We start from the raw sequence: 20,608 nt of genomic DNA, 5'->3' as shown, positions 1-20,608 counted from the left end.
GAAATGTAAAATCTACTGAACAAGTAACAGGACTGCATCAGATTTGGGATTGATTCTGAAGCAGGATCTCTCTAAAGAAACTGGTGCAAATCAGGGTCATTGTAAGACTTTATGCACAATTCAGTTCAGAACAATGCAGAAAAGCAGACAATGTGGCAAAAACTCTTTTTTCCAGCTTCCATTCCTTCATAAATACCAAGATGAAGAGGGGAAGGAGACAAAGGAGTAGAGTGGCACAGGAACTGTCCACTCACAGAGTTTGGGGGGCAACATACAGAGTCTTACAGTAACTTTTCTCTACAAATCCATCTAATGCTAAAACTAAACAAACAAGAGCTCTAAGTATTATCTTTAAAAGAAGAAAAACCAAAATTTAAAGAACCCTGCTTCAGAAGTGATGCACTATCCTGCAAACAGGTAGTTTCATACTCCAAAGACACATCTACCATGTTTGCATTTGCACAGAACTTGCTCATTAAACATGAGGGGATAAATAACTCTGCCACTGGCCAAATGTATATTTTTTTTCTTGCACAATTGTAGGCCTTACGGTGGTAGAAGGGAAAATTATGGTCCCATTGTCATCTCAGTCAACCATTCACACGCTCTCTCTCAAAATAAGCACTTTTATTTTTTTTTTAAAGCAGAATGTAATCAAAGTCCCTGCACCTATGACAAAGCCCCCTCAAACTGACTGCCTCATAAAAGAGACTCAGAATGCTTGAAAGAGACGAATGGACTCTCTAATACACGAGCATTAGAATGTAACCCTGGACTTAACAACAGGGTTCTGTTTCTATAACAGATGGAGATTACTGCGGAAACTGGCTTGGTCCAGTAGGCAAGACTGGGTGGTCTCAACACTCCCTACATTGAGAGTAGCACCTCCTCCCTTTCAGTTAGGTGTCTGCCTAATTTTGGTTCAGAGCACATTGCTGCAAACAGTGCTGGTTTCTTAACCTTTATGGGGAGCATATCAATATTCTAGCACCATGGCCAGACACTGTGGAAGATATCCCTACAAGTGGGAGGGACGTTTTTGGGAGTTAGCCTGCAGACCACTGACATCAGCTCCAGCCACTAGAAGTGCCAACTGTGAACCACAGGTTAAAGAAGCAACCCAGTTTTCAGGGTATTCTCCTCCCCTACAGGAAAAAGTGATGAAAAAATGTTTCAGAATTTATGTGCTGCGCCAGACACCCCTTGGTGGCTTTTCAGCTCTATATCTGATATCGTTGTAAGCCACCCAGAGTCACTTGCTGAGATGGGCAGCTATAGAAATCAAATAAACAAACAAACCACTGGAAGGAATGTATCATTTTTTCCCCTTCCTAAATCATAAGTGTAATAAAGGAATAAAGCCAATTAGATATTTAACCTAGATGTCGCTTAACAGCTACTACCAACATGTTTCAAAATTATTAAGGGCAAGAACCACATCCCTTGAAAACAAGTGGCAAAAGACTTACAGGGGCCTTGTGCCACTTATGGCATTCTAAGCGTCTGGGTACAGCCCAACAGCACAGCGTCTTGTGCTGGACAGCAGCACAAGGGTGCGTTTTCTGGTTTGGGGGAGCAGAAGAATTCTTTTTCCTAGAAGAATTACCTGGGATTCATTATGTCCTGAAGAGGAGAAGATGAAAACAAAACCACCAATTGAAGATGGGCCCCTAAAGGTAATAGCTGGTGGAACTGTACTAATAAACTGGCCTGCGCAAAGCCCTCCATGTTCAAGCATTTACTCATGCCACAAGCAAGCTGCGCAGGCGGGCCTCACCTGTGTGCAGAATGAGGGGCAACTGGCGTGTAGAGCTGAGGGATTTTGCGGTTGAGTAGTGGGTGCAGGGCTTCCTTTAGACGCTGGTAATTCCTCTCCAGCTCTCGGAGGAACTCACGTTGGTCTGGTCCAGTCAGTGTCTTGCTTTTACGAAGGGCATCTTCACATCTAAGAAAGGAGGGAGGTGGAGATGCGTGAAGGTACCGCTGGCTCCGAGTGGCCTTGAAGAGTGCGTCTCCTTCTCCTTTTGGGCTATTCGTAGATAGATGTCCATCTTGGATGGAACTGCTCCCAGCTTCTAGTCTAAAATACCCTCAAAGGGCAATAGAACCAGATTTTTGAAGGGTCTTGTTAAGACTCAGTAGAAGGTTCTGGGGACTAGCTCTTCTCAGATGACTCATACTCAACTGCAGAAGGCCTTGGCAATGCATGAACTCCTACGCTGCAAAACCTTCTCTTTGAAGAAATCTTCTCCAAAGATTGGCTTTACTTTTACTTGTCTGGGATCATTTTAGAGGAAAAGCTGGATATACAGTAAACAAACAGGCTTAAGTCAGCCAACCAAAAGAGGATTGCATTTGCCTGGTTGACATTAAAAGAAACTAGTTTTCTTTAGTTCAGTAAGAACTGAAACAAATTCTTGCAAAACTCTCAGTGGGATCTGTTAGTACCAAGGACAAAATATACAACTGGGTAGAGAACAAAGCTTTGTATGTAGGATGGATAGCAGTAATCTTGTTAGCATTAGTCTGTCTTTCTAGAGGTGCGGTATATAAAATCAGTATCTACCTTTCCTGGTTGAGACAAGATTGTCAAGAGAAATTGTATGGCCAGTAAGATAACAAGTGGAAGAAGTTGCTTTAATTAACACAATGAGACCTTAGATGTTCTGCTGAGGATGTTAAATGTTGCTGAGGATTCTGAGGGGAATGAGTTCTGGTGGTGTCCCAGTCCATAGCCACAAGCATTTTCCATAAGTAGCTTTTCCCCAGTTTAAAATGATCAAAGGGTGGGGAGGGGAAGAACACTCAGCTCTGTTAAACTACTCAAAAGGGGATATTAACACAAATGAATTGAGGCAGCTTTGTTGGTTGACAAGTAGCTGTGTTCAAGGGCTGCTTCACGTATCTTCTTTTAGTGGACCAGGAAGAGCCAGATAAAAAGTCCACCCTCACCCATGAAGCTCACAGAGTGACTCTGAGCCAGTCATACTTTCTCAGCCCAACCTATCTTCATACAGTTGCTGTTGTGGGGGTAAAAATAAGGGAGCCTCCCGGGCTCTCAGAGAAAATACTGCATTTATCCTGACCATTTCCTATGAGCTGAAGAGGGTAAAAGGTAGCCACTTTTGAGCTGAACTTGAATCCTAGTGACATAATGAACATGCCCACATAGTTTTCTTGGTACCACTATAGAAAATGTTTGCTACCGACTTCTCCTGGGACTGTCATATTTATTCCCCAAAGGACTTCCATCCAAGTACTAACCAGAACATCTTTGCTTGGCTTCTGAGCTCAGACATGGTTGGTTAGGTGCTGCCACCTGCTGAAACTATACATAGGAGCCTCTCCTTACTTTATTCCCAGGAAACCTGAGAGAGAAACTGGCCCAAAGTCATCAGTGAGCCCCATGCTTGAAAGGGGCCTTTTACCTGGATCTCCTCAGTCCACTAAAGGAACCTAGCCCTCCCCAGCCACATGGCTGGCTGGGGAATTCTGGGCGTTGAAGTCCACACATCTTAAAGTTGCCAAGGTTGAGAAACACTGGTCTAACCTTTTAAGGACTGCACTCTGCTGATTTTTTGTAATCGTTACAACAGTTCTGTTAAGTTGGATATGTATTACTTTGCCATATTTTGTGTGTGGAAGTAGGATGCAGGTCAGAGCAGTAAAAGCAGAGAGTTCCTTTGGCTCTTTTAATGAGTTCATAGCAGAGGCAGCCTCCATCCCCATGCTCCATGCTCTAATCCTCATCACAACCTCCTCCCAGCACTGCTATTTGCTGGCATGGAAAGCAGAACTCCAGATGATCTTTCTTTAGCATAGTTAGAGTTTTAACTATGTTGTAAGTCAGGGAAAACTGGGTTTAAGAAGCAAGCTTTCTAAGTCATAATCTACCAAGTTTTTTTCTTCCTGCACAAATTCTGTGTATCTTCTTTCACTGACCTTCCCAATACTACTTGCAAAGGAAGACTCTTTCATTCCCCAAGATCATTTCAGGTATGTCATCCTGCAGCTGCCTTTTTATGCTGCCCAAAAAGGCACTTCTTGTCTCTACTATGAAGACTCATATTATTTAAACTGTTCTTGTGCAGAGGTCTCTGCAAAAGGGGGAAAAGCACATGAGGATCTGAGCCTCATTTTATTCCCAGCAGTGATGTTCTGGGATGAAAGCACAGTTGCGCATTTTGCATCTGGATCAAAGTGAGCAGTCTGCATGTTTTAGGGGTCATTTCTGATGTAGCACACCATACTTGAATGGCTACCTACAACAAGAGGCCAGCCTAGAAGTCTCTTTGGGTGGGGCTCTCCTTATTTTCCCAAGCCTTTACATTATGAGCATTTGAATCCACTGAAATTATAGATCAAATCTGTATTTTTAGTGAAGCTATTTGATGCTACTTTATCCTCTGCTCCTGCATATTGTTAACATTATTATTTGTAATTATTTTTAGTTGATATTTTATTTTTGTAAGGCTCTAGGCATGATGGAACAACTTATAAATGTGATTACCAAATCATGCATGAAGCCTACAGTGTTGTGGCCACAGTATGTGCGCATTACCTCTTAGTGAAATCCTTGAAGCACAGTCGCAGCTTGTTGTGGTGCCGATAGAGCTTGGGGTCATCAGGGATCTCAGCCAAAAATACCTGTGCCACTTCCAGAGGACCCTGGAACAGAAAGGGCATGGAGATGTGGTGTGGGAAGGCAGCTTGACCTGGAGTCAGTGTCTGGACAGGAGTGGAAAGTTTTCCTTCCCTCGCCATTCAATCTGTATCAAACTTAATTTTAGGCCAGTCATCTATTCTAAGACATCATTGTTTTCACTTATTTATCAACCTGGGTACTCAATCACTGGAGTATCTCTAGAAGGCTTACACATTAAAGTTAATAAAAAAAATAAAAGAAGAACCAAGAAAAGAGTAATACATACAGCACACTGAGGAAAGAATACACCAAACTCAATCAGTCATAAAACCAAGATGCCCTATAACAGAGTTGATCACCTCAGGGCCTACTGAAACAGGCCTATTTCTAAAGCTTTGTGAAAATACAGCAGAGATGGGGCCATAAGGACCTCAGAGAAAATGCTGTTCCACAGGGCAGGCACAGCTATGGAGCATGTCTCCTAGGACCCTCTAAAGGACAGGGCTTTACAACTGGGACCTGGAGTACATCAATTTTACTTAGTCTTACTGGTTGGGCAGAAATGACAGGCCTCAGAAGAAAGGCAGTCCTGTAGGTAGGTAATCAGAGCCTAAGCCATGAAGGGCTTTATAGGTGACAATCAACATTTTGAATTGCACCTGGAAGCCCACTGGTAGCCAGTGTAGCTCATGGAGCAGAGATGTACAGCTATGTTAGAGTTATGGGCAAAATGGGCAATGCCGATAACCACTTGTTCAGATGCATTTTGAACCAGTTGTACCTTCCAAGTGATATATAAGGACAGCCCCATGTACAGTACTGGGAAGTGACTAAAGCTTGAGTGACTGTGAGACTGGCCTCTTAATCCAGGAAAGGTTGTAATTGGCACACAGAATGGATTTGTGCAAAGGCCCTTTGTTTGTGGAGCAGGAGCTCAGAGTCCAGGCGGACCCACCAAACAACGAACAGGTTCCATCTGGTGAAGCGCAACCCCATCAACAACTAAAGATAGTGTATTCCTGGGATCAGAACAACCTTGACACCAAAGCCACTTGACCTTGCTAGGAACGAGCCTAAGCCTGTCCCTCCCCATCCAGGCCTTTAGAATCTCCAGGCACTGGAAGAGGACCTCCCAAAGATCAACTGTTCAGCCAGTAGGTGAGATGTAATGTTGGGTATCATTTAGATACTGATAATATTTGACTCTGTCCCAGTGGTTGACCTCACCCAGTAGCCTCACGTAGGCGTTGAACAGGAGAGAGTGTTGAGTCCTGCGGAACCCTGCGTGGCAAGGGCTTTGCTATCAACACCAACTGGAATCAGCCACAGAAGGAAGAGGAGAACCATTACAGGACAGGGGGCCCCATTCCCGACCCTCAGAAACAATTGAGAATGTTACTGAACATTGCTGACAGATCAAGCAGGGCCACCCCTATATCTGGAGTCTGGTTCTGTAACACCTTTTAAGACTAACAAATTTTATTAAAAGGTACATGCTTTCCTGAACTGCAGGTAACTTCATCAGATGCATGGAGTGGCTCAGAAGGTCTCAACAAACACAATGGGTTTTTAACACATTACAATTTTTAACTGATAAGGCACTTATGATCTGTCTGACATGTAACCTGCATCTATATAACCATCTTGCTTCCCCTGCCTCCTCCCAATTTAAATCCTACCTCAGTCTAGCCATTCCATTGCAGCTGATGAAGTGAGCTGTAATTTATGAAAGCATATTTCTTTTAACAAAATTTGTTAGTCTGAAAAGGTGCTACCAGACTCTTTTTTTTGGGGGGGGGGCTACCAAAGAATAATACAGCTCTCCTATGACGACCCCTATACAGGATCTGCCAGAGGTCACTGAAAAACACAGTCAATGCTGTCTCAGTGCTATACACACCCCAGACTTAAATCCCAGGCTCCTCTGCAGTTGCTGTACCACATCATTATGTAATATCTCATGCTTCCTCCATTTTGCAACATCTTTGTTCTTCAACTCTCAACTATTATCTCTGCCAGGAGGATTCAGTTCTGTTCTCACCCATCCCCATTGTCCCAGCAACTTTGCTAGCCAGCCAGAAGCCTCTTTTGCCTGCAACAGAACAGTTGTTCTCCTTCCTTGGTTGGGTACCTGGTTGACTATGGTTCCAACACATCCCTGAAGCACCATCTGCAGCATCTTGGCATCAGCTGGGTCCTGGTGGGTAGCAAAAGCCAATTCCTGAGTCTTCTTCTGCATGTCCTCTATGGCTACTTCAATAGGAATAAGAATAATCTGGAGACACAGACAAGCCAATGCAAACACAAACAAAACTGTGAGATTATCTCCTTGTGCTTAAAACAATGTGTACAAATGCAAAGAATTATACAAAACTCTAGTCCCAATCCAAATTTTACATCAGGAAAAAATGGATTCATGTGCTCTGCATATGTTATATAAACTGGTTATAATTGCCTGACCACTGTCTCGTAATTTAATTACAACTAATGTTGGTTACATTTACTATTTTGCATAATTTATTCTCAATTGGCCTATTACATGGGGAGGGGTCTCTTTGCAGAATTCTGCATTGCATTCAAACAGTGAAATGTTCTCTAGGCCATTTCTTTGCCTGTAAGAATTTAACTTTTCTGCGGTTTTAAGAATTTAAGTGCTGAAACACTTTCAAGCATACTTCCATATGTCTTAAAATATAGAAATCTGAGATTTTCAGTAAGCTGACTTTTTCGTACTAACCATATTCTGCAATTTTTTCGCTCCTAGTAATTGTGATCTCTGAAACCTCCATGAGCTGACCATCCCATTACCTCTTCCTTGTGGATGACATTAATGCGGGTTTTGATGTAGGGGAAAGCATGAGAAGTGGTGAGCAGAGTCTTGCGCTTGAACTGCTCATGCAGTTCACCATGCGCTCGTCCATCCAATGTGAAAGGGGTACAAAACATGAAGGTGCGCAGGTTATAGTTCTTGTCAAAATATGTGACACGGTCCTTCAGTTCGTATGTGTCAAAGAAAGGCTCCACATAAGTCAACTGGATGTATGCCTGTGACAAGAGAAGACAGGGGTCAGCATCCTTTCACCACTGTTGCATCAGGCACTTGTTGCTTGGAGTTCAGACTATCATTTGAACAAGGACAAGTGCGTGAAGAAGAGAGCATTTCCCCCCAAACCAGCACTGGCTTCCTGGAGGAAGGAAACAGGACTAGCAGTCTGATAACTTTGCCATTTCAGTCATCAGTAGGCAAGAAATGTATCTTGTTGGGGAAAGAGCAGAAATCTTAAAGGCATTTCCTCTGTGGTATATGTAGTATGGAAGAAGGAATGTGGCAAATCATTTCTTACCTAGAATGCCACACTGGAAAGATTTAGGAATTGCTGTGCCTAGAGATCCACAGCTTCCTGCTGAATCTGTCATATAATCTCAGATTAGTTGGGACAAATGTCTTCTTGGTTTAAATATACAGTCCAACCCTAGAACTGCAGTGCCTAATACCATGAGCAACAGAATCTACCTTATTAGGATCCAGCTTGGTCTTGTCCACAGGATTGGAGCCTTTGATGATTTCTACCATTTCATGCCCAAAACGTTCAGCATAAAACTCCTGAAGGGAAAACAGAACAGGACAATTTTGCAAGGCAAGACAAAAAGGTCTGAGATCATTCTGGATATCTCAGGCCATCAGTACAGAATGAGAGTTAACCCCATGTCCCTGTGGCCATGATGTAAGAAAGGAAGCAGGTGACAGATCAACAGAATTTTACTTGTAAAGCTCTTCTATACAGGAAGCTTATAACTATATTCTTATCAATATATTAATATCAATATATTTTATTAACATAAATAAAGCATCAAATATGTTGATACTACTACCCAGAAAAGAATGTATGGAGATCAGCTAGTCTGATCAGCATGCATATGCACGCTGCACTATGAATATATGTTTCTGAAAGCCAAGAATAGAGCTTTCTTTTCAGCATGCTCTTAGCCAGTGTACAAACAAGGTCCTGCACGCAAACACCCTGAACAGACACAACTGGTGCTGTGCTCCCATTCACAATATGATCTCTGGTGCCTCTATTAACTCCTTCATACTCACTCATTACAAAATTGCTTCATCTGTATTTCCTTTGAGGATATTTCAGCTCTTACCTCAAGCCGATGAGAAATTTCAGCTAATTTAGTGATAGAGGGCTCTTTGTAGACAAACTCCTGCTCGTCCAGGTCTCCAAATTTGCTGCCATAAAAACCAACCCGGAAATATGTTCCAAACATTCTCTAAAGAAATCTAAAAGGATGGAGTGAAAATTACAACAGCAGAGTTAAGATTGGTCATTCAAACATTAACTATAATTTGTCTTCCTAAACTGGTTACCTATCTGTCTCTCAGCAACTCTTTCCTTGAATATCCCGTTTATAATTATTTACTTAAAACATTTATTTTATTTTCTATCCCGCCTTTATTAAATAACTCAAGGCGGCGAATATGCGAAATACTCCTTCCTCCTCCTATTTTCCCAACGGCAGCCCTGTGAGGTGGGCTGGTCTGAGAGAGAGTGACTGGCCCAAGGTCACCCAGCTGGCTTTCATGCCTAAGGCGGGACTAGAACTCATGGCCTCCCAGTTTCTAGCCCGTTGCCGTAACCACTAGACCAGACTGGCTCTCTAAGCCTTTACCCAAATCTTTAGCAGTGCCTTTAAAAGCATGCAAACTAATCAGGTCAGGTACTCACTACATTTCCAAAAATGTGCACCAACTCACCAAATCAGGACCAGGCCAGACCAACAGCAGAGAAGTTGAATGGAAAGGAAAAGAGAGAGAGAAGTTAGCAAGAGAATGGCAACTCTTCAACCAAATCAACTGTCCAGAGGGAGAGCGTGGGGATGCGTGAACGGAGGAAAGGAGTACTGTGTCAGTGATTGACCCATAAAGGGCCTGATACTACTAAGATGCCTTCTTATCCTAAAATAAGCTGCTATTGTTAAATTTGCTATCTACATATCTCTGTGCATATTGACTGCCTGTTGAACACATGTTATTTTTATGGCACAGCTGTAATTATGAGGAGGAAACAACTCCCATAGTTTTGCACTTGTCTGTGCACAGCCCAGAACTTGAGCAAGTTCTGCTCCCTTGGCAATGTCATTCATAGTCCACGCATTCTTCAGTAGCTACTTGAACTTTCTCTGTCATTCATATCATCACAGCTTTGGTCAAAAGTACATTTGGTGACTGGGCCAGAGCTTGATTAACTTTGACAAGGGATGTTCAATGAAAATAAAAACACCAAGAAAGAGAGATGAAATGACAGTGGAAAAACAAAACAAAACAAAACAGAACCAAACAACAACAAAACCAGTGAAGTTCAGCAGTGCCTGAAAAAGCACAGTTAACATTCCTCATGATGCTACTACTGCAATGGCAGAAGTTCTGAGTTATTTGGCTTGCCTCATGGTATAAGCATACGTACTGTCAAAAAGCTCAGTCCCAAACAAATGTATGCAACATTCAGAGCTCCTGAGCCTATATTCCAGCACTCCGCATCCTGGAAATTTCCAGATCTAACCCTCCTGCCGTGTTGCATAGAGTGGAAGGGAGGAGAAGGTACCTTCGTAAAGCACCCTATGCAGAAGAAGCTGAAAGCACTAGCACTGAGCCCAGCTCTCCTTTAATAGTCTGAGATAGCTTTAGTTTCATGATTCAGCTGTTCCTTTTCCTTTGCTGAAGCAGAACTTGGAGGCTGTTCTGAAATGCCTATTCTTTGTCAAGCAAGGACACTTTCTTTGTAAACTGAGGTCAGCATGGATTTCTAGCAGGGCATCTTCCTTTTAAAGCACTTCTAGTGTTATGTTTCCTTAATTTGCAAACTGATGAATAGGAACCTATATATATTCCTCTTTGGCCAGACGAGTGTAGCTTAAGACTGATTATGAAATTAAAATGATGAAAGCACACAGGTATTAGTAATACTAGTTTTTAGGATGTTCCCCACCGTTCATGCATGACAATATTCCCAAGCTATTTTTGGGGGGATCTCAGACAAGTTATTTATTCCATGAAATAAATGAAGAAGCCTTGAGTACTTGAGGATTGAATTATCTACTTCTGGATTTCATTATGAAAACAATAGTTCTGAAGAATACACAGACTGCTACTCCCAGAGTGACCACAGAAAATCCTAAAACATTTGGGCAGGCTTTCAGGACAGAAGGCATGTCTCCTAGGCAGGTGTGAATCCCAGGCTTTTATTTTGAGAAGCAGAGAGAACAGGGCAAGGGACCACAGGACGAGCATGGCCAGGAGAGCTCTCTTTTCCCTCTACAATTCAAAGTGGGGAGTGGGCAGTTCTGGGAAGTGTGAGCCACACAAGACAAGCCCTCAAGCAGTAGAACAAGAACATGGACAATGGCAAGGCAGGGAACCACCAAGGAGAGGAGGGAGAACAACACCGCGGAGTAAGCTGGAGCAGAAGGACTGCAGTTAATCCATACTAGTCAGCGGCTGGTGGCACTGACTGTGCGTGGCGTTTCCCAGCAAGAAGGCCCGCCAGTCCCAATAACTCTTAAGAAATAGGTCACACCTCATGTCCCCCCACAAACCAATGTTATGTTCCTCCCTGTGGCAGCACCACCAGTGGGGAGATGATCAAGAGGCTCATCAACCTAAGCTTTTTCAAAGGGGCTGAAGCTGCAGTAGGAATTGTTCTGGTGGCCTTTTTTTGGCTCCAGGTCCTCTACAGCATAGGAGAATTATGTAGGTTACTCAAACGAAGTCACAAAATGTTTCATTTAAAACGGAAAGGGATTGTCCCCTCTTATAAGCAAGGGTAGTGTGCAAATACAGAATTCTGTTCCTCTTGATAATGACTGTACTGCTGCCTGTACTTGAAGTCCTGCTTTGGTTACCAACGGCTTACTTGACAGAATGGAAGGCATTGGCATTGATGGTCTTTAAAGCCCTAAATGGCTTAGGGCCTGGCTACTTCCCATTACAAACTTGCCTGGTTGCTAATTAAGCAGGAGAGGCCCTTTTGAACCAGAGGCCCACCCCCACAGGAGACAGACCTCACCTGTGTTGCCTCCAAACTAAGGAACAAGCACTCTGGGCAATGCATTTGGTCCCCGCCCTGCCCTCTCACTGTTTAGGAAATCTGTAAAGAACAATCTCTTTCACCCATCTTTTCATTGCTGGGTTATTTTAGTTCTTTATTATTGTTAATTTCAATCTGTGTTTTCAAGTTTCTTAAGTTCTGTTTTGGTTTTCAAATTTTGTTTGCTGTCTTGCCAGAGAAATAAGGGTAACAATCAAATCAACAAACAATTAACAAAACTTACTGAATGGGCTGACCGTCAGAGCCCTGTAGAGCCATGTTTCTGTGCAGAACTTAGATCAATGCTATGGGACCAGCAGTGTCTGTCTGTTATACGGAGATGCTTCTTTTCCAGATTTTCACTTTTCATTGGTGTGTGTGTCAAAATTGCTATTCTGCTCACACTGAAAATAGTAAACTGTTTTGCTGTTGCAAGAGGTGGGTCATACATCCAGATTTTTTTGTCACAGACAAATGGCTCTAGCATTTATAAAGACATTTGTAAGATCACTATGGCATATACAGGTGGTCTGTGGGTTATGACCACTCGTTCAGCAACTGTTCTAGCTTACAGTGCTGAACGAGTGGTAGTTACGACCAGTCCTTGGAGTTCTGGCTGTTGCAGGGTCCCCCTAGTCACATGATTGCAATCTGGACACTTGGCGCCTGGCTCGCAATTATGACATTGCGGCAAGCTGCGGTCATGTGATCATGATTTCTGATGTTCCCTGCCAGCTCCCATGAGCAAAGTCAATGGGGGAGCTGGCAGGAAATCAGAAGTCGTGGTCATGTGAGGTCTTCACTTAATGACGGCAACCTGGACTGCCAGAACTGCCATTGCTAAGTGGCATGGTCATATGATGTCACGCTTTATGACTGCATCGCTTAGTGATGGCAATTCCGGTCCCAATGGCTGTTGTAAACCAAGGACTACCTGTAGTTGGGACAATGAGGACAACAATGTAGGTGTGGAACTGAGATCCAGACAGTAGGTTTCCCTGCACTGTTTTCATTTTTAACTGTGGATTAGGGACATTTTAAGGCACACACACACAGAGACATACCCTACTTTGCTCAGGATAAATAAGAGATTCTATTCTCTTACTATGTAATTGTAATAAAAGGGCTGTAGTGGAGTTTAGTGATAAATGCACAGAGAAAGTCTGGAGATTATAGGACTAAAGCTGCATGCACATTCACACACACACACAAGAAGAAGCAAGACACATTGTAGCCTACCTCCCAGCCAGAGGCCTGATTGACAAAACGAAGGGGACGGGGGAAACAGAGAAAACAGGCAGAAGAAAAGGTAGTTAATTTCTTGAAGCTCAGCATCTAGCCTCTAACTGATCACTGGCTAAGGCCCAAGTGTATGTCTGAACTGAACTTACAGTACCTGTTCTTTAGGAATAGGGATGGGGATGGGTGGGGAGAGAGTTAATTCTACAGTGCGAAATTCCCTACCCTTTTTAATGGAACAGCTAGAAATTGGCATTTTATGCCTAGCTTCAGTCTGTCCTTTCATTCTTAGATCTGTTGCCATCTAAGATCTCAACAATGAAGAAAAAGTCAGTTACAGGATCTGACCACATAAATAGATGATTACCATTCTGAGACCCTGAAATACTTATCCCAGGATGTTGGCCCAGGAAAAAAGAACATATTGGCTGATGAAGCTACCTGAAATTAGCATGGTTCTCATCAATTCCTAACAGCATTTTCTACCCTCATCCATATTTATACAATGAAACAAATAGAAATAAATGGAATACTAATTGTGAATAATGAGTTCTACAGGTTTTTTATTTTCCTGCCCATCCATTTTTCTTTATGGAATCTATGATATGAAAAAGTGACATCACACTAAAGCCATATGCCTCATCCCCCCTTCAAGGAACTCTTTTAGTTCTGAAATTCAAACTGGTATCATATAACATTAGCTGTGATAACTTCTAATGAAGTTATCCAAATGGATTCAGTAGTTTGGTTCTCAAATCATACTCACTCAACCATGGTGTGGCTTGTTTGGTTCCTGCTTCATGTATGGAGCCTAAACATTCTGGCTTATTTTAGAGAACCACAGAATCATAGGATGTATGAGTCTGAAAGGACCTTATTGGTTATCTAGCTCAACGCCCTGCTCAATGTAGGAATTCATTAACCATCCCTAACAAGTAGACATCCAATTTCCACTCAAAAAGCAACAGTATAAGGAAGCCCACCATCGTTCTAAGCAGAAGTTCCACTTAACCATTAGGAAACTCATCCAAATATCCAACCTAGATCTCTTTTTTGTTTCATCCTGCTGGTCCTTGTCCCTCTCCTGGTTTTAATAAAAGAACAAGTCACCCACTCTTGCACATGGAGACTGTTATGTAGTTATAGAGGACATATGTTTTCTGCACTGCAAGCATTCAGCTCCTTCAACTGTTTGTCTAGGGGCTTGTTTCCAGACCCCTTACCATCTTGGTCTCTCTTTTGAACCTGCTCCAGCTTTTCCATGGCCTTTTTAAAGTACGGTGCTTAGAACTGAATGCAACATTCCAACTGCAGTCTTAGCAGTGCAGAGTGCAATGGAAATGTTTCCTCCTGGCTGGCATGCAATGCTTCGGTTAATGCATTTCAAGATTACACTGGCCTTTCATTATGACATTAACGAACTGCAGCTTAACATGATGTGCCATCCTAGCCTGTGTTTATTTTTTCTGACACAGACAACAAAATGGAACACAAGAATGTTTGGGAAAGCATCCGAGGAGAGGAGGTAACACTCCCTTTGATCATCACCCTAATTCACCTCCTAAAATGAGATACTACAACAAACCCTGCTACAGAATATTCTCACCTGGCTGGTTATCTTGCTGAAGGCATCCTGCAGTTTGCCATGCAGAACTGCCAACTTCTTGAAGTCACGGTTGGCTTCATGGATGGGAATGAGGATCTTGTAGGTCTCATGGACAGCCTCATAAAGTCCACCCTGGGAAGAATGAAGCAGCAGAAATTCAGAGGGCACTGGAACCATCAGGACAGCTGACAGGAGGAACGAGGAACAACTGGTATGGAGAAGCAGTCAGTGCTTCAACCAGCTGGCTAGGTAGGAACTCCAGGAACAGCTTAGGTAACACCTAAACAATGAGAGGCTTACACTGAGAAGTCAGCACTTTCATAAAGCTAGATGACATCCACTTAGTTCCTGAAACCCCTAATCCCTTAGGATCAGGGCACTTTCCAGCCATCAGGTTCCAGCACAGTGGTTAAGGCGCTGGGCTAGAAACCAGGAGACCGAGAGTTCTAGTCCCGCCTCAGGCATGACAGCCGGCTGGGTGGCCTTGGGCCGGTCGCCCTCTTTCAGCCCAATCCCCCTTACAGGGTTGCTGTTGTGGGGAAAATAGGAGGAGGAAGGAGTATTAGGTAGGTTCCCCGCCTTGAGTTACTTGTAAAAATAATAAAGGCAGGATAGAAAAATAAACAAACAAACAAAATCAGTCCAGTTGTCAGAGGTTTGAAAGAAGAACAATCCCTGGTCCACACATCTGGCATATATGATAGCAGCAGCATGAAAGAACGAGAACCTCTATCAGTTTTTCTCTTCATCACAGAAGTATGAAAACAAATAGTAATAGAAATCAAGGCTACTTTGTAGAAGACTGGCAACGTTTCTCTCCTAAGGATTGTACCAAGACTGATAGATGCCCCTTGAGGAATAATTTGCTTTGTCCCATGGAAGAAAGCATCTAATTGTTACTGTTACACAAACAACCATCTTCTGCCCCCCCACTTTTTCGGTATAATTTTTATTAAAAGTTTTAGGAGCAATAATAAGGACTAATACTAACTAAATTAGGAGAGAGAAAATGAAAAAGAGAGAAATAAGAGAAAAAGCTAAAAGTGCAATAAGGAAAGAAAATAGAAGGAAGTAGAAAAAAGGGAAAGATATAAAGAAAGATATAATGATATAAAGTAGCTTCCAATATTATTCAGAGCAGGTGTAAGTACACTTATATTTTAACCTCTCTCTCTAAAGTTACCTGATGACTCCCTTCTTTCTATAATCCATCCCATCTAAACATCAAAAACCATCTTCTGTCCTGATGACGGAAATGTACTATGCAAAGTACAATTAACTGAAATGTAGTGTACAAAGATTTTTTGTTTAAAATTTATTTTAAGGCGTGACCTGGAAATGTAGCCTTATTCACAGTTGCATGCATTCACTGACATCAACTGGGCTGACATGTCTAAAAGGGGGTTTGCTTGAGCCCTTCCCTCAACTACAGACTCTCCTGTGTCAGAGTCTAAGGCTAGAGAAAGGCGGCCACAGACCCTTTAAGAACATAAGTCAACAACTGGCAGGAAAACATGCCAGTCTTTCTATGGTCTCAGGTGCCAGCAGTCCTTTCCTAGGACAACAGCATTAACCACAATGTCCTGCTATATGCTGTCCAAGGTACTGACAGCCACTTGGGTTCTGACCCTGACCTGATGCAGTTCAGATTTATGTGACGTCCACCCATCACGAGTGCTTTGCATTAGCCATGCCAACACAGACAAGAATTGCTGCTGTGGAAGGGCAGAAATTGTGCCGTTCCCTGACCCTTCAAAATCTTTCGTACGTCGTTCCAAATGATTAGCAAGCAAAATGGCTCAAGCTGGGCATATGAAGCCATGATATGAACTGTTTTCCAGTGCCTAAGAAGCCAGGCTGTTTTCTTGTCTGTTCTCCCGTTAGTAAACCAGCCAGGTATCATCAAGGCAATACGGAATGCTTTTGTACATTGGAAATAAATGCACCGCTCTTGCCACCCTGCAAGCCCCCATCCTGCCACCTCTGAAGCTCCTACCAAAGTAAATGAAGAAGCTGCTCGCTCAAGCAACCCCACCAGCCCTTGTTCCGTGAAGTATTTTCCAGAGCAGATGCCCTCTTCATCTGGGGACAAGATGTCATCTGAAACCGCAGACTCTTCTAGCACATTGGAGGAGATGTTCTGGGAAACAGAGATCAATTATTGAGAGACTGAGTCAGAGAGAAACAGACCTCTTCTTACAGACTCCTCCCCACAAAGCCCCTCAGATGGAGAGGAATAACGCTGTCTAGAGCTGAGGTAGGCAACCTGGTCTTCTCCAGATACCGTGGCTGACAACTCCCACAACGCTTCGTCACTGGCCATTTGTCAACGGCTCATAAATCGAATTCCGAAATATCTTTAGGGAGTCAGTTAAAGACCTTTGCTCTACAACTTCAATGAAAAATAAAGGCCTTACTAGGGCAGGGAGCATCTATGCTCACTTTCTGGTTCTGTTGAGAACTTGGATAAGGAAGGTGAGAATAAACAGCTTCAAGTTTTTCTTTCAACAGTAGACATAAAAGTCCAGACTGAATGAACAGAGGTGATGCACTACTCTAGAGCAGCAGCAGTTCAATCCTTCTACAGCCCATGCTCCGCTCTTGCCTCCTTTTCTTACCTGGAAAGTGACACAGCCCACAGGTAGGTAGCGGCAGTCTTCCAGCATACTCAGGTATTCAGCGACCAGGGCAGCAGAATGCACCAGACACTGTGCTGCCTCTGCGTGGTTTGCACGCTCCGAATGCTTTGCCGCCATGTTCTGCAGCCACGTCAGCCTCAGATCTGGTGATGCCTGGTATCCCTTGGCTATCCTGAGAAGCAAGTTGGGGTCAGAGGCCAAAGTCTCGGCTTTTACACTCGTCTACTAAGTGCCTTCCCCACCCTCTTACAGTATGTGAGGTGGAGACCCTGCCAGTGTTTTTCTCACGAATATCTACAGGGTGATTTTTAGTGACATTGCTATGTTCTTTAGTTCCATTTTGTACCTTTCAAAAGCATATGCATTCAGAGCTCTAAATGGAGGACAAGTGCGTTTCTGCTCAGGTCGGTTAACAGCTTTTCCCATCTGTTTGCCCTTCAGGTGTCTTGGGCTGTAATTGCCTACCAGCTGAAACAATGGCAGTTCTAGCCGCAAATTTCTGAGGGGAGCTGTCACCTGGCCATTCACCTTGGATGGAAACGAGGAAAGATCTTTCCAACCCCTTCTGATAGTCTTCTCCTTTGACATTCCTTGACAGCCATGCACTCCTTCCTTTCCCAGCTCAAAATGCCTGATGTCTTTATATTAAAGACATGAACATCCCAAGCTTCCCTCTTCCTTTCTATAATTAATTATTCAATATTGGCTGTGACAGAGGTTGACCTGAATAAAACCAATACCAAGAAACATCCCTTTTCTTGTCTGGAAAGCCTCAGCTCCTCGTGGTGGATGCTCATCGCGGCTGTCCAACCAAGGACCTAATGGCAACTGTCCTTTCTGGACCTTCCCTAAAAGGACAGTGGATCAAGGCAAAGAAATTGGGACAGCTGCACCTGGAACCAGTTCGTCTTGATTCTCTGCGGAACATCCAGGGAAGAACCCAGGCTGAGACAGTAAACTCTTCCGGCTCCAGGGTGTTCCCATTCCTTCCTGGCTGCGACCGTACCTATACATCAGGTCTATCAGCATCTCCGGATCCTCCTGATGCTCCTTCATCTTTACTGTATCTGTCAGGATCATGTGCAGATTAAAGACAAGATCTTGCACCTGAGCAGGAAAAGGAGAAAGCGGTTTCTGTTAGCAGCAGTGGAAAACTATTCGTAAAAATCCATGTCAATGTGATAGATTCTGGCTTAGAGGTGATTGCAGGAAAACAATTCTTTTTCTTTTAATCAGAGAAATCTTACTGTTTCATGCAAACTGTTTTTATTTCGTGTCTGTAATAAACAGAAAGATCTATCTCCATTATATTATTACTAAATGTTTGGAAAGACAAACCCTTCCTTCTGCAAGATACTATTACTACTCTGCACAACACCAACCAGAAAACTGGTTATTATTCTGTCCTGAAGAACAGCTTTATTTATATGAATAAACTTTTTTCTAAATTTTAAAATGCTGTAAATACATGGATTTTTTTTCATGTATATTCAGTATCCGTTCCCTCCCCCATTTTCTCCCCAGATCCAGTCTCCTATCTGTGCTCTGTATGTTTGGCATGCCTGCTAAACACTGCCTTCCACATTGCCCACGGTGCCACTCTCCATTTCCTTATTCATATAATAGCTACACTTCAGTACATAACTTCCCTTTAGATAGTTTTTCCCATGTACTTTCTCTGGGCTTTCCTTCATTTAAAGCTACTTATCTTATTTGGTTACAGACGTCCATATGGAGATACACTAGACAACGCTCTGAAACAAAGGAATAGGACTCATGGCAAGAAGAGGAGAACTAGTCAAATGCCATGCTTTAAGTTCTTTGACTCTTAAAGGAGAAGGTAGTACTTCCAGGCTGGGTGATGGCAATCCAAGCCAGGGCCAAGGCCTTGCCCCAAACTTCTTGCTGGCAATATATGGGACCGCGTGCAATGATACCTGCTCAGCAAAGGTTGTCTCTCTCAACTCTGGGTCTTCCTCAGCATAGGTAAGGATGGTTTTCAGTGAGCGCCGCAAGTGCTCCTCATTGAAGTTCTGAGAGGTTCCCACAAGTGAGGAGAGTGACATGGTGACCTGCATCTTCACTCGGGCAAAGTTCTTTACAAGAAAATTCCAAAAATAGTGCTAGAAATTACTTCTCTTTAACGTTAACAAAATTTCAGACATACATAGAAAAGAAAAACCCTGCTTTCTTGATCATATCTAGTTCCTTCAGCTGACCAACACAAGCCGAAAACCTCTGAGGCAAATGTCCGGAAGCACTAAGCACTTTGCAAACAAGTGCAATGGAAGGGATGATGGCTCCTTGCGTTTTGAAAGGGTGACATTTTCAGTTTCTGTAAGAACCACTGAAGAAAGGCAGCTAGGGCCTTGGGCTGCCATAAATACTTTATTCCTCATTTTTAAATATAACACCATGAAGGTCAGCAAGCATGGTGAATGGACAGGTTGTTTGGTTGGGACTGGGGAGACCCTGCTTCATGTCTCCCCTTGACATGAAGCTCATGGGATCAAGCACTTATATCTTAGCTCAACCTATATTACAGGATTTTGGGGGGGGAGGGGCCTAAACATAAAATGGAAAGACACAACAGGGGCATGGGATATAAATGCATTATAAATGCAGTAAGCCGACAGACAGATAAATAAACAATGTCCATAGTACCTTGCAAAGTAATGTAAAACAGGCTCCAGGCCCAAAACACTAATAAATGGAGGGGAGAAAAATATGGGCAGGCAATATTTCTGGAATGAGCGAACCAATCCAGCTGCCCAGATCCTGGCAGGTACTTGCCCTGCCTCCAAGGCAGCAGCTGCATGGGGGAACTGTCCTACCCATTTACATTCCCAGCTCCCCGCCCCCATCTTCCCCATAGCACTTACATTGCCAATCTCAAAGTTCTGTCTCATGAGAAGGTAGAGTGAGGTGCTTGCGTGGGTGCGGATGATGGCTACTCTGCTACTACAGTGGCGTAGAAGGCGCAGGCACAGGTCAGCACATAGTTCAGTGTCTTCCTCAAAAAGCATTTCAGGGAACTGTAAGCATGGGATTCAAGTTATCTGATTTAACAGTGATAAAAATTGCCTTTCTAATGGCTGCAGATAAGCATTCTATTATTTTGTTATTCGTTTAATAGATGTGGAAGGCCACCCAATTCTGTAAGACTTTGGGCAGCATACAACATTAAAATATAATAAAAATAATAAAATAACAAGAAACACAAACTCTGCGTGTCTGAAAAGATAATCCTTTAAACAAATGAAATAGCTACACCTGGGGATGGCTAACGCCCTAGAGTGATTCTCTAGGACCTATTACACTCACGGACTGATTACGAACTCTTAGCCATCTAGATTCCATTATATTTTTATCTTTATTGTATTTATAA

General features: G+C 43.0%; 1 protein-coding gene across 8 annotated transcripts in view; it reads right to left on the bottom strand.

Moving 5' to 3' along the window:
- Window positions 1-20,608, bottom strand: part of DOCK6 (dedicator of cytokinesis 6) — a 100,468-nt gene that overhangs the window by 1,922 nt on the left and 77,938 nt on the right. For 5 of the 8 annotated variants that reach the window (XM_063294435.1, XM_063294434.1, XM_063294437.1 and 2 more), the window contains 12 exons: window positions 20,103-20,255; window positions 19,158-19,316; window positions 18,227-18,327; window positions 17,200-17,392; window positions 16,578-16,721; window positions 14,582-14,713; window positions 8,798-8,923; window positions 8,160-8,249; window positions 7,454-7,690; window positions 6,777-6,920; window positions 4,562-4,668; window positions 1,778-1,945 (listed from right to left, as the gene is read on the bottom strand). In XM_063294435.1, coding sequence (XP_063150505.1) covers window positions 1,778-1,945; window positions 4,562-4,668; window positions 6,777-6,920; window positions 7,454-7,690; window positions 8,160-8,249; window positions 8,798-8,923; window positions 14,582-14,713; window positions 16,578-16,721; window positions 17,200-17,392; window positions 18,227-18,327; window positions 19,158-19,316; window positions 20,103-20,255 — 1,754 coding nt within the window. Of the gene's footprint in view, window positions 1-1,346; window positions 1,624-1,777; window positions 1,946-4,561; window positions 4,669-6,776; window positions 6,921-7,453; window positions 7,691-8,159; window positions 8,250-8,797; window positions 8,934-14,581; window positions 14,714-16,577; window positions 16,722-17,199; window positions 17,393-18,226; window positions 18,328-19,157; window positions 19,317-20,102; window positions 20,256-20,608 lie in introns of those variants that run through there. The other 3 variants (XM_063294436.1, XR_010067270.1, XR_010067271.1) reach the window with 3 other exon arrangements.

Source organism: Candoia aspera, chromosome 2 (assembly GCF_035149785.1).
Source record: "Candoia aspera isolate rCanAsp1 chromosome 2, rCanAsp1.hap2, whole genome shotgun sequence".
Lineage (NCBI taxonomy): Eukaryota > Metazoa > Chordata > Lepidosauria > Squamata > Boidae > Candoia > Candoia aspera.
The sequence above is the reverse complement of the archived record's forward strand: the minus strand, read 5'-3'. Positions and strand labels throughout refer to the sequence as shown.